The 13,600-nt window shown below is 35.3% G+C and overlaps 1 protein-coding gene and 1 long non-coding RNA gene across 2 annotated transcripts; one reads left to right on the top strand and one right to left on the bottom strand.

The window, feature by feature from the left end:
* Positions 1–2,145: 2,145 nt before the first annotated feature.
* On the top strand, positions 2,146–6,780 carry LOC149383229 (squamosa promoter-binding-like protein 13A). The gene is made up of 4 exons (XM_089629205.1): positions 2,146–2,385; positions 3,570–4,081; positions 5,702–5,835; positions 5,937–6,780. The coding sequence occupies exons 2-4, from the start codon at positions 3,666–3,668 to the stop codon at positions 6,440–6,442; spliced, it is 1,056 nt and encodes a 351-aa protein (XP_089485331.1). The 5' UTR covers positions 2,146–2,385; positions 3,570–3,665; the 3' UTR covers positions 6,443–6,780.
* Positions 6,781–12,907: 6,127 nt separating this feature from the next.
* On the bottom strand, positions 12,908–13,312 carry LOC149383230 (uncharacterized). The gene is made up of 3 exons (XR_016301804.1): positions 13,231–13,312; positions 13,064–13,156; positions 12,908–12,991 (listed from the first exon to the last, which is right to left on the bottom strand). It is a non-coding gene; the product is annotated as an uncharacterized LOC149383230 (long non-coding RNA).
* Between the last annotated feature and the right edge of the window lie 288 nt (positions 13,313–13,600).

The following is a 13,600-nucleotide window of genomic DNA, read 5'->3' on the forward strand; positions in this document are numbered from 1 at the left end:
TATATATATATATATATATATATATATATATATATAAATATAATTTGCGTGTTTGTCGATGATCAAAGCTAAGAGGTTTAATTTTTTTTGTATATAAAAATTGGATGGACGATTTTGATGGAATTTTTTTGAATATTGTAAAAATTTATGTAAATTACAATAAGGGGGATAAGAAAGAAAATAAAATGACTGTATGATAAGTTTGTTTGTTTGTTTGTTTTTTTTGTCCGAAAGAAAATGACTGTCTTTAACAAGGTAAGAAAGAAATAAAATGATATATATATATATATATATATATATATATATATATAATTGTTTTTTTTTTTTCTTGAAAGAAAAATGACCGTCTTTAACAAGGGGGGTAAAAAAGAAAATAAAATGACTGTCTTTGACAAGTTGACCCGAGAGAAAGATTTCCAAAAATAGAGGCATTTGGGGTCAGGGCTGATAGAATTTTCAACTCAAAGCCATAACTATTAACATTGCATGCCTAAAAATAACTATTAACATTGCATGCCTATAAATAACATTGAAAATCGATCAAAAAATATAAATAACATTGAAAAAATGGCGTTTATTAGTGTAAAGTGTGTCTAAAACAAGTCATTGATCAATGGATAAAGCAAACAAAAACTGACCAGTATGAAGACTCAACGTGATAAATATGAGCTCCAAACTTCAAAATATTGAAAGCGATGTCGTTTTGAGTGATAAAAAATACTTAAAAGTGATGTGAAATGCTAAAGCCAAAGCAAGATATCATTTTCTCACCCATATATATATATATATATATTATATATATATAAATTACCACGACATAATAACACCACACACACTACTGGACACTGGTATGTGATGTCGCTATCTTTATTGATAATTTGTATAAATCACATTTTATGTATAATAATGACCAGTTTTTATTGTGCTGAATTGCTGAAAGATATCATTAGGTCCTGTTACCTGCTTTGAAACAGCTATTTGGTGACAATAATAAAGAGTACTACTACAATTATTGAAGAGCCAACGAAATAAAATAAATAAAATACAGTGATAATAAAAATATCAAGGACCACCACCGCTATTCCCCTCCATGTGTGACACATATTTAAGCTAAGGTTGTGATATATTTGATCCAGCGCCTGATATTGGACTTTTCACTCTTAACAATCAAATATTTTCAGAGAAAAACCCCACCAAAATTGAGTGTTGGTGTCGCATTCAGGGTTAATCCGTTAATCAAGCCTATATATATATATATATATATATATATATATATATATATATATATATATATAGGCTTTGATTATTCCTTTACACATTAATGAAATGAACTAATCAAAGTAGGCTAAAAAAAAACGACCAATAAACGTGAAGAAGATGTGGTTGACTTATTAGCCATCCAAGTTTTTTGTTAACCCTAATTTTTTTCCGGAAGGTTAATAAATTAACCAAATTAAATTCTATAAATTTAGTTTCGATTTAACTTAAAACACATAATTAAACATCATGTTGCACAACTTCTTTAATAATAGTATTGCCAACCAAATAAAACATGCCACAAAATGACTAACACCATTCCCTTAAAACCGACAAACATAATTAAACATAGATTTTCTTTCACCAAAATACATCAAAAAATTCCCTTATTACAATAGCCGCCGAGAAAAGAAAAGAAAAAACCCCCCAAAAGGTCAAGGCTACCCTTAACTACCGTAGTTAGGAGTTAGCCTTATTAAACCCACAGTTAGCGCTGCTTTAGTCGTCATAAATTTTGTTCCAATTTACATTCTACGTTTTTCACCCTCGATTATCGAATTATTTAATCAACAAAAACAAAGTTGAGAACGGTCAAAGTGGCTGTGAAATATAAATGTGTATTATTATTTATAACATACATAAAACGGAAATGAAATTAGAAATGAAAGTAAGCACAAAAGAAAGACATACCATGGAATGTGAAACACAATGCCACATGCTTTGTCTCAACTCTCAAGCATCCATTCTTGTACTTTCTTCTCTATCTCTCTCTTCTTGGCTCACAAAAGTTGAAAGCAACAAACAGCCTGTCCCTGTTATTAATTGCTATTATTATTATTTATATAATTAAAAATAAATAAAAAAGATTTCTCTATAGTAAAGGCATGTCTTTCAAGCAAACCCTCAAAATAGTAAAAGCTCAGGCCTCAGAGAGCTTTTAAAACCCAAAATCTTACCACATACAACATCTTCCTCACCTTTTTGGCCTTCAAGATCCGAACTACTCACTCACGCAGTACTAATAATCTTTATTTTTTTGGCCAATCTTTAATACAATAAAATCTCTATCCATTACATTTCTTTCACTTCTCTGCCAGAAGAACCAACCAACCAGCATTTTTCTGACAGGTACAAAAAAATATTGTTCTTCTTTCTCATACTTCTTCTAATCCAAAAACTATTAACCGAGTTCTTTTTTGTTTTTGTTTTATTTTTCTTTCAAGTTTGTTCATTCATGTATATATTAATATAACTTAAGACCCACATACATCTTTGTTTGTTTAATGGAATCTTATCTCAACATGATTAAATGGCTGGAAAGATAACTATTTGTAGGTTTTTTTTTCCTTTTTATGTTATCTCTCTCCATTTTTTTTCTTATAAAATTTTATTTTATCTATTTATAAATTAATACTATGATCTTTCATTCTGACCTTTCTATATTAAGCTTCCCAATTTCTTGGAACAAATCAGTTGGTTGCTTAAAATAATAACAGAAGAAAGAAAGAAAAAAAAAGAGCATATCTTTCTATATCATGAGTTCATGACTCATGAGTTCTTTATATCTTATTTTACATGATGTTATTTTATACGTATAGAACAAGTACTATGAATGTCCTTCCTTCAGCCGTTCTCAAACTGTATAATATATATATATATATATATATATATATATATATATATATTTAGTTTTTTTTTTGTCTCCTTAAAATTTGACATTCTTGTTGAACCTGCTAGTAGACAGTAGTACAATGAATGTCCTATAGCAGTTTGTATGGTAAATTGATAATAATATAGCTCCTTTTTTTTACACTGTTGTTGAACCTGCTAGTAGCCTAGTAGTACTGTATTCGAAAGAAACTGCATATTTATAATAATAATAATATCGTTTTGTGTGCGCGCGCTGTGTGTGTCATTAAAACTTGTCACTCTAGTGTACTTGGGATCTTGGGCATTTCCATGCGATTGAAAATAATATCTCAAGCTTGAAGAAGAAGAAAAAATTTCAATGAAAAAAATGGCATATCTTCAATTCTCTTTTATATTCCATTTTACATGTGTTTATACTCTATAGACAGTAGTAGAATTAGAGATACTACTAGGACTGGAATGAAACTATATACTTTTTTTTTTCATTAGTTCTTTTTTTTTTTTTTTCTTATCTCTATTTGTCTATTACTCTATTATCATTAGTTCATTTGTTTTATTTTCATTTTACATGGTTTTTATTATATATATGTGTATAGGTAGCAGAAGTAGAGATACTACTAGTTAGTACTTAGTACTAAAGCTGTATACTTTTCTTCTCACAGCGTGATTGAGAGAGAGAGAGAGAGAGAGAGAGAGAGAGGAGAGAGAGAGAGAGAGAGAAAATATCTCCAACCTAAAAAAATAAAAAAAAATCAACAATGGAGTGGAATCTAAAAGCACCAGCCACAAGTCCTTGGGATTTATCGGAGGAGATGGAACAACAACAACATCAACAAGAAGAAGAAACTTTCTCGAGCGCGGTCAACTCTACGGTCAACGGAGGCAGAAGCGCGATGGCTTTGTTCGGCGGTGCGAGATCGGACGACGGGGAGTTCTCGGTGGACCTGAAGCTGGGGAATCGGACGGCGGCGGCGAAGGCTTCGAAAAGGTCTAGAGGCTCATCCAACGGCGGAGGTCAGTCGTCGTCGGCGTCGTGTCTCGTCGACGGTTGCACGGCGGATCTGAGCGGCTGTAGAGACTATCACCGGCGACACAAAGTCTGTGAGGTTCACTCAAAGACTCCAAAGGTCTCCATTGCAGGTCTTACTCAACGATTTTGCCAGCAATGTAGTAGGTAACGATATATACTCGTATATATGTATATATATATGTTTCACTTCACTGGATCTATACATATGTTTACCTCTGTCTAGATACGTACACAATTATTGAGCTTAAAAAGAGAACATGTTCTGGAATTTTTATTTTTATTTTTATTTATTTATTAATTTTTTTTTTGCCTCTCTTAAATTTCGTCAATATAGGCAAGAGAAATGTTATGCTTATGTGAGCATTTTATCAGGTCCCAAAAGGTATAGAAAAAACAAAAGATTTTTTTTTTTTTTTTTCACAGGATTAAATTTTTATTGTAAGTTTGAATGCATGGAAAAAAAAAAATTAGGCTAAATTTTTGTTAATTTCTAACAATATATATTCATATATATGTTTCACTTCACTGGATCTATATATGTTTAAGTCAAAGCTGGTCGGTGAAGCCTTTGTTTAGATTTCAAGGAAAATATATAAAGCTACGTTCACAATTATTCAGCTTAAAATTATTTTTGGCTTTTACAAAATAGATAATTGATCCACGTTTTTTTTTTTTTTTTTTTTTTTTTTGCTTCTCCTAAATTTATTCAATATTGGCGAGAGAAATGATATGTTTATCTGAGCATTTTCTCAGGTTCCAAAGGTTTAGAAAAAACAAGTTTTGTATTTTTTTTTCACAGCATTTTACAAGTAAAGAAAACAGCATTTAAAAAGTGCTTAATATGTTAGTTAGTTACTCCGATGCCATAATTTTACCAAACCTAACATCAGATCATTTCTCAGTTTACAAGTTTGAACGCATAAAAAAAAAAAAAAAAACTTAGCTTAAATTTGTGTAATTTTCTAACAATTGTGAGCTTTGATCCATGCTATTTTTTTTTTTAAATTTCTTTTACTTCTAAATTTCTTCAATATAGGCAAGAGAAATGATATGTTTATCTGTGGCATTTTCTCAGGTTCCAAAGGTTTAGAAAAAACAAGTTTTGTATTTTTTTTTCACAGCATTTTACAAGTAAAGAAAACAGCATTAAAAAAGTGCATAATATGTTGATTAGTTACTACGATGCCATAATTTTACCAAAACCAAACATCACGGAATTTCTCAGGTTACAAGTTTGAACGCATTAAAAAAAAAAAAAAAAAACTTGGCCTAAATTTGTGTAATTTTCTAACAATTGTGAGCTTTGATCCATGCTTTTTTTTTTTTTTTTTTTTTTTTTTTTTTTTTTTTTTTTTGCTTCTCCTAAATTTCTTCAACACGATAGAGAAATGTTATGTATATGTGGGAATTTTCTCAGGTTCCGAAAGCGTTAAAAAAAACACAAGATTTTTTTTCTCACAGCAATTTACAAGTAAAGAAAACAGAATTCAAAAATTGCATAATATGTTAGTTACTTTCTACGATAGAATAATTTTAACAAACCTAACATCACAGCAATTCTCAGGTTACAAGTTTGAATGCAACAAAAAAAAAATTGTGCCTAAATGTGTGTAAATTTCTAACAATTATGGGCTTTGACCTTATGTTTTTAATGACTAGCCCTAGTTACTCACCACAATGCCATAATTTTACCAAACCTAGTTATGTAGTTCATAAGATAAGATGTGAACCAAAGCTTAGTAATTTTTTTTTTTTTTTTTTTAGGTTCCATGGGCTTGAGGAGTTTGATGAAGGAAAGAGAAGTTGTCGGAAACGACTCGACGGACACAACCGAAGGAGAAGAAAGCCACAACCCGAACCGCTCTCGCGCTACGGATCTCTTTTATCGAATTATCAAGGTTTGCTTGTTCTCAAACCAATTGCCAAGATATATTCACAATTAAAAAAAAATACATCCAACATATTTGAATTTTTTTTTTTTTTTTTTTTTTGTAAAAAGGCAATCAAATGGTTCCGTTTTCGAGTTCGTTGGTGTACCCCTCCTCGTCGGGCCCGGGTTGGCCCAACAACACGATAGTCAAAACCGAGCCCGATTTGAGGATCCAAAACCAAATCTCGTTCCCTCTCTTCCACCAAGCAAGCCCGCCCGAAGTAGTCCCTCACTTCTCGAGGACTTTCCCTCTCTCTCCCGAGGCCGATCGCCCCCGATTCGCCGCCTTGTACGACAAGTCAGCCACGCTAAGTTCGGAGGGTGCTTTCTCTCTTCTGTCATCTCCGACGCCAATATCCGAGATGTGCTTGGGAGGGAATCAAAACGACGACGACACCAACAGAAGAAACGACATGTCGTTTTCTTTGGAGTCGATGAGTAGTTCTTCGTCGTCCAGGACTTTTCATCACCATCATCGCTATCATCATCATCATCACTTGGGCTCCGACGTTGGAACCGGAAACGCCGAGTCGCATCAGAACTCTTCGCTTCCTTCTCATTGGGGACACGTGTAAGTGAGACACCAACAAAGCGATTATCAAGTTTTTTTTGTTTTTTTGGTGATGATGACGATTAATTTTCTTCGCCCAACCCTAGTTAATGTTCTTTCTGTTTGGTACCTTTTGTAATAGTACACTATTAATCATCAGATTTGTTTCCTTCTCATTGTGATGTTACTTACTTTGGTTGAAAAGTCATGTTTTTGTTTCATCTATTATTTAAGATGACAAAGACACCTTCCAACTAAGTTTTTTAAAATCTTTTGGGAGTGGTTTTTTCTTTTGTGATGAAAAATAAATAAAAGCATATATATATATAATATATATATATATATATATGGAATTTCAAAGCATGTTTTGGGGTGTGATTTTTTTTTTTCTTCTCATTTCTTAACTCTCATATCCTCGCTCCCACTCTCGGTGTGAAACTTCTATGATATCCTACAACTCTACCGCTATATCTACGTAAATAATAGCAAAGATATGTATATCATGATCACGTACGTATATGTATAGTATACTGTATACCTACCAATTTAATATTGGTTGACATGCATGCAAACATATTCTATTAGAGTGATCTCCTATAATATTAATAGATCTAGTTGCCGTGACCATTCCACTCTTCAGAAAATGTCACTTTCTTGTAATAATTAATTGCACATACTTCGTTAATATTAAAAAATAAAATTTATGCACATGTTTTGTTCTCTTTTTTATTTATTTTTTATCGAACCACATGCTTTGTTCCTAGTCTTTTCTTTTGTGCTATTGTGCTATTTTCAAATTTGTGAGTGGTTATGAATTGATATTGGAAGCCCAACAACTTTCACCGACATCCAAAGGATGCTAGGTCATATGTGATGGTGTGATAATTAATTTGAATCCTGTATTCTATTTTTTTTTAATATATAAATTGCTATTAACTTTCGAATTTAGGTTTTGAATGTATTTTTTGTTATTTGGTTTGATTTGTTTATGAGTAAGAGTGATTTTCTCGAATTTTATAGAATTTCGAAATTTCTGAAGTCAAATTGGTGGCATATTTTAGCTGTTTTTCTTTTTCATTTTTTTTTTTGAGTAGGGGCACTATCGGCCAAGATTACATGATATATTAGCAGTGCAAAGTGCACGTGGCACTATCGGCCAAGATTACATAGTAGGTGGCATTATTGGCCAAGATTACATACTTATTAGAATAAATCCTAGGGGGCATACATTTCTGCATCCCATGGAGGCTTGAACCCATGACCTCTCCGTCGAGGTGAGTGTGAGATTACCGCTAGACCAAGCTAGCTACCACAGTTTTTCTTTTTCATTTTAGTTTTAATTGGTCATTAATATGGGTAATTCTGCAAATTTATCCTGTTCATTTTAGTTAATAACTACAATATGTATTTTTTTTAAGGCAGCTTTGCTGCAGTGGGGATTGAACCCATGACCTCCACACAGAAGGTGGTGTGAAATTACCACTAGGCTATCCCAGGTACCACACTACAATATGTATTAAATATTGGCTATTTTGAAAAACTCCGACTTTCAATTTACCTACTTTACTAGAGTAACCAATATTAATATATTATAAAATTAACTAACTACAATGACACTAATCACTAAATTAGAAATAAAAACAAATTTATTTGAAAACTATAATAAATACAACCCATCCCATTTTCAATTATTACAATATATATTAGACGAATTAAACCAACTCAAACGAAAATAACCAACATTGTATGAAAGTTTATAAAATAGCATCTCTCTCTCTCTCTCTCTCTCTCTCTCTCACACACACACACACACACACACACACACACACACACACACACACACACACACACACACACACACACACACACACACACACACACACACACACACACACACACACACACACACACACACTACAAATGAGATTTTTTTAGATGCAGATAGGTTTTAGATGTCGCATCTAAAGGTATCACCAAACTTCATAAAAATCAAAGATTTTAAGTTGGATTTATAATATTAAAATTAGATGCGATAATTGTCGCATCTAAAATTCAAAAAATTTAGCGAGATTTATTTTTCCCTTTTATTTCATTCATTTGATGATGTGGCAAATATTTCCCCATTTTTAGTTTGACCGAGTTTTGTATGCGACATGTGCCATCTAAATTCACCAATTGCCGCCATCCGAAATTGGTTTAGATGCGATTTTTGATGTGACATGTCACATTTAAATGTCACATTTAAAAGTCGATGACTTTTAGAAGCGAAAAGTCGCATCCAACACCTTTAGATGCGGGGTATTAGATGCAACTTTTATCACATCTAATATCGCATATAAATGAGTTTTAGATGCAACATTTGGAGCATCTAAAAGCCTCTTTTGTCCTAATGTGGGTTAGCGTTCTTAACTTGAAATTTTGATGTTGGAACTCCGAGCGGTGGCGGTGACAGAGCTTTCTAATAGTCGAAAAATAATACAATAACTTTCCCATAATTATTTCAATATTTTAAACAAAATGACAAGATCAAATTCATCAACGTCAAACAACAACCACATCAAATTAGCTTTTCAATCCCTATAACTCACCTCACAGACTCCTTAGAACCTCCATGGACAATTAGATAGATGAGAGCTTTTAATACCCATACATCATTTTTAGGCCGGCAAAGAAGACGATATTTCACTGGTGATAAAAAAAACTCAATGTCGAGAGGCAAAGTGGATATGCTCTTGAAGGTATCTTTAAAATAAATCCAATGCAAATCAAGGATCGCTTTACCGTAACCGTAACCGTATCGGGACCCAAATTTTGGGGGGAAATCGCGTACCGGAGAGCAAACCGAGGGGTATTCGGACAAAAAAAAGGAAATCGGTACCGGTAGGAAACCGTTTACCGTAGAGGAAACCGGAAAAAAATGTAGGAACCCGAGGGGTATTCAGACAAATATTTTGCAAAACTAAACATATTTTTTCAAATTTTTCATATTTTGCAAAACTAAATTACTTTGATTACAACACGTACGAAAAAATATAAAACATAAAGTTCAAACCAAGATAAAATTCAACATAAAGTACCATAAAGTCAAATCTTGATTACAATACGTACGACAAAATATAAATCACACTAATTAGTAATTAATTATACGTGGAGTGTTTTGAGTGTCTCGTCACTCGTGAATGAAGAATCGGTCGACGGCTTTGGCCAACCTCTTGACCCCGGAGTGCGATCTTCTTGGATCAGAGGATCCCGAAGATCCACCGGGACCTTCGTCTATTTCTTCGTCAGAGTCCCCTAGACTTTTTCGGAGGTCAGCTTGCATTGACTCACACAAACTCTCACGTTCCTTCTTCTTTTGAGAGCGTACGTAGAGTAACTCCCGCATTTCCTCCTGTACTTCATGAGGAACCTTGTCGCACATCTTCACACTTTTTGTCTTCTCTATGTTCGCCAAGTGATTTTTCACACGACTGATTCCACAACCGCCAATGATGTAACCGCAAAATTTGCATTTTCTTACATTCGGTCGTCCTTCGACGGGCTCGCAATACTTGTATGCCGAGTCGGACGCCATACTTCATAATCATAATCATTTCAATTCAACATATTCACAAATCACCATAACAATCATTAAATTAATTTCAATTCAATATAACCATCATAATAATTATCATATTCATTTTAATCAACATTTCAAGTAATTTAACTTAATCATAACAATAATCATCAATTCATAATCTAATGAAGATTAATTCAACATTTCAAGACCATTATCATGACAATAATCAAATAATCTCGAAATTAATTAAAATTCTACAATATCATCACAATTATCATCAATTCATATGACAAAAATCAACATAACCATCACAACAATCATCAAATTAATTGTAATCAACATTTTAATTCAACTTTATCGTGACAATAATCAAATAATCTCAAAATTAATTTAAATTCAACAATATCATCACAATAATCATCAATTCATAAGACAAAATTGAAAAAATCCTAAAAAATGAAAAACTCGGATGATACCTCTCGGGTTCCCCAGGATCTGGACAAAAATGGCTTCCGCTGAGAAGGATCCGGTGGGACGCACACCAGAAACACCGGTTCGCGGGATCTGGCCGGGATTTGAGCAAATGAAGAAGCGAAGAAACGGAATTCGGTCGGGACGGGATTCGCTGATTTCTTCCTTGAGACAGTAGGGTTTTGCGAAATGAGGAGCAAAATATTTAAAGACAAAACGGGACCCGGTCCAGAGGGTTCCGGTCCGGTTCGACCGGGATTCGACCAGGTTTAGTTCATGGGAACGGTTTTTGCATGTCCCGTCCCGGTCTCCTCCGGTTCGGAGGAACCCGGCCGGAACCCGACCGGAACCCCCGGAAAGCCAGACCTTGATGCAAATAGAATCGAGTCAATTAGAGCTCGGATGGTGGAGATATTAACCGACGATGTTTCAAACCCAATTTTTTTTTTACTTCGACCATGGCTTTTTGGAGAACGACAATAGCTCCACGGACTAAGATTGAGCTCAAAATACTCCATGACACTTAGACTTGACTTTTTTATCATTCAGATGTGAGCTTCTCAATAGTCTTACTCTCTTTCATTGACACTTAGATCCATGTTATGAAATGAAAGTCATATCTTATTCATGTAGCATATCAAGAAGTGGATTACAATGATATGGAATGGATTGAGATCTCGTTTTGAGAGCTGTGATTTAAAAAAATTCGACAAGCGTAAACAAGCGACCAAACTCGATCTAGAATCTCAAAAGGTTCTCTATTCAAGTTTGCCACAAACACAAAAGTGAAAAACTCTCACATAGGTAAAACATTCAAGATACACAATCCCCCGCTATGAATCCTAATGGTCTCGCTTCCTTCAATCAACATAATAATTCTATTTTCATTGAGTTACTTTGAGGAGATTGTAATTGATTTGAACTTTTTTGGTGGTTTCTTGTATTAATTCTAGCCCAAGGGTTATGTGTTTTACAGTTCCAACCTTCAATTGTCAGACAGTCCTTTATTATAGATCTTCTCGATTGTCACTAGTACAAAAAACATCATTGGGTGCGACTTTTTTCGCACCTAAAAGTCAAAAGTCGCACCCAATGATACCTTTCTCGCACCCGAAAGTTCGCACCTAAAGGTGATGGGTGCGAAAAGTCGCACCCGATGGTCATGACTTTTAGGTGCGGTTTTCTGCACCCAAATTCGCACCCATAAGTCAGAAAAGATGTGCGAAAAAGTCCGCGGGAAGGCCATTGGGTTCGACTTTTCGCACCTAAAGGCCTACCCGCCAAACCTTTGGGTGCGACTGGTCGCACCCATTGGCCTACCCGCCAAATTTTTGGGTGCGACAAGTCGCACCCAATGGCTTTCCCGCGAAACTATTGGGTGCGACAAGTCGCACCCAATAGCCTGCCCGCCATTATGTGGCGAGGAATGTTGACCTTTGGGTGCGACTATTCACACCCAAAGGTCTACCCGCTCAATTTTCGGGTGCGGATAGTCGCACCCGATAGTTTTTTTTGAATTTTTTTTTGGTTTATTATACTTATAAATTCTATGATTATAATCGAATAATACTTACTAAATAGTTTATTAATTAGAAAATTTATTAATTAATATTCATAATAATAATAAAAACTAAACATTTGTTGTTCGATTACAATAATTATTATAATGTACGACAAATAATTAAAAAAAATGTTCATTCTTTTCCATTTCCTTTTCCTCGGTTTGTAAATCACTCCTTGAATGTTTTACTCCCTCTTCCTCCAAATCTTCCTCCGGAACTGCTGCTACCTCCTCGTGCACTGCCGCTCGTACGCTCTTGCTGGAATTCTGCTGAAGCTGGCGTCGTCGTCTGAGCATCTGCCATTGAAACTGATGGCGGCGTTGTCTGAGGCGACGGGTGCATTTGAGGCGACAGCGTCGTCTGAGGCATCCGTGGCAACATGCCGGGCGACATCTGAGGCATCTGTGGCATCGTGCCGGACGACATCTGAGGCAAGGGCGAAAACTGCTGCGTGAACGCGAACAGTTGTCGCTGCATCTCCTCCATCTGCTGTTGTTGGGCTCGCCTCATCTCATCCATAGCGAGTTGTTGTGCCGCCACCTGAGCTTGGAGCTCGCCAACCACTGGATCTGGAACGCGGTGCCGCGACGAGCCTGAGCCTGAGCCTGATGACGAGCTTTCGTCCTGAGCCTAAGCAATAGCCCAAGATGATCTCGGGACCGCTGGACCTATTCCAACGTACCAATCTTGACGGTTCCCGAGAATTTCTAGCATCACGTGCTCCTCTGCGTCGTCCTGGTTAAAGACTACGCCTTGCTCTTCTGCTTGTCGCTGAAGATCCGCCAGTAGAGTAACTATCCGCGCCTTTACACATAAGAAAAATTATTAAAAATTAATTATTATGTAAGTAACGTAATCGTAATTATCACATATGACTTACATGTGCTCGTCTCGCCTAATCTGTCGTCCATTCACCTTTTCTATTATGGTGTTTTTGCTCCCACGTCGTTAACGCGGAGCCCAAAGTCCCATCATCCTTACTCTGCAATTGTTATGAAAAATATAAGTATTGAATTTATTTCAAATTAAGTATTTCAAAATTAGAATAACTTACGTTCAAATGACGATGAGCCAAGAAAGAAAGAGATCCTTGAGTCGACCTCGTCTTCTTCTTCTTCGAATTCTCCTTGTTGCGATTAGACTTTTTCTGCAAATAATTAATTTTGTCATTATTCAATCTGATAAAGATATTGTGATTTATTACAATCATACATTACGTACCTTCCAATCGTCAGTTGCGAACTCGTCTACCACCGCCTCCCAATCCTCTTTCTTATATCCCGGTGGTGTTTCCGCCTTAGCGTTTTCTTTGCTCCCACGAAACTCTAACCTGAACTTCTCTGATAGCTTGGACTTCTGGTTGCGTCGCCTGATCTTGGCATTCCGAATGATAGCCTGATCAATCGTATTCTGATAGCAATCCGCAGGCAGATCCTCGCCGGTGTCAGGATCCGTGTACACAAATCTGAACTCGGGATGAAGTGCGCTCAAAATAGCAGCCAACGTCTGGGGCGTCACTTCACTCCAATCACGAGTCGTAGGCGGGATATGTGCTTTCACCAAAGCACCGAGGCGGTTGTTAAATAGTCCA

Source organism: Urtica dioica, chromosome 10 (assembly GCF_054948205.1).
Source record: "Urtica dioica subsp. dioica isolate 48M chromosome 10, U.dioica_male_clone48M_v1_H2, whole genome shotgun sequence".
Taxonomy (NCBI): domain Eukaryota; kingdom Viridiplantae; phylum Streptophyta; class Magnoliopsida; order Rosales; family Urticaceae; genus Urtica; species Urtica dioica.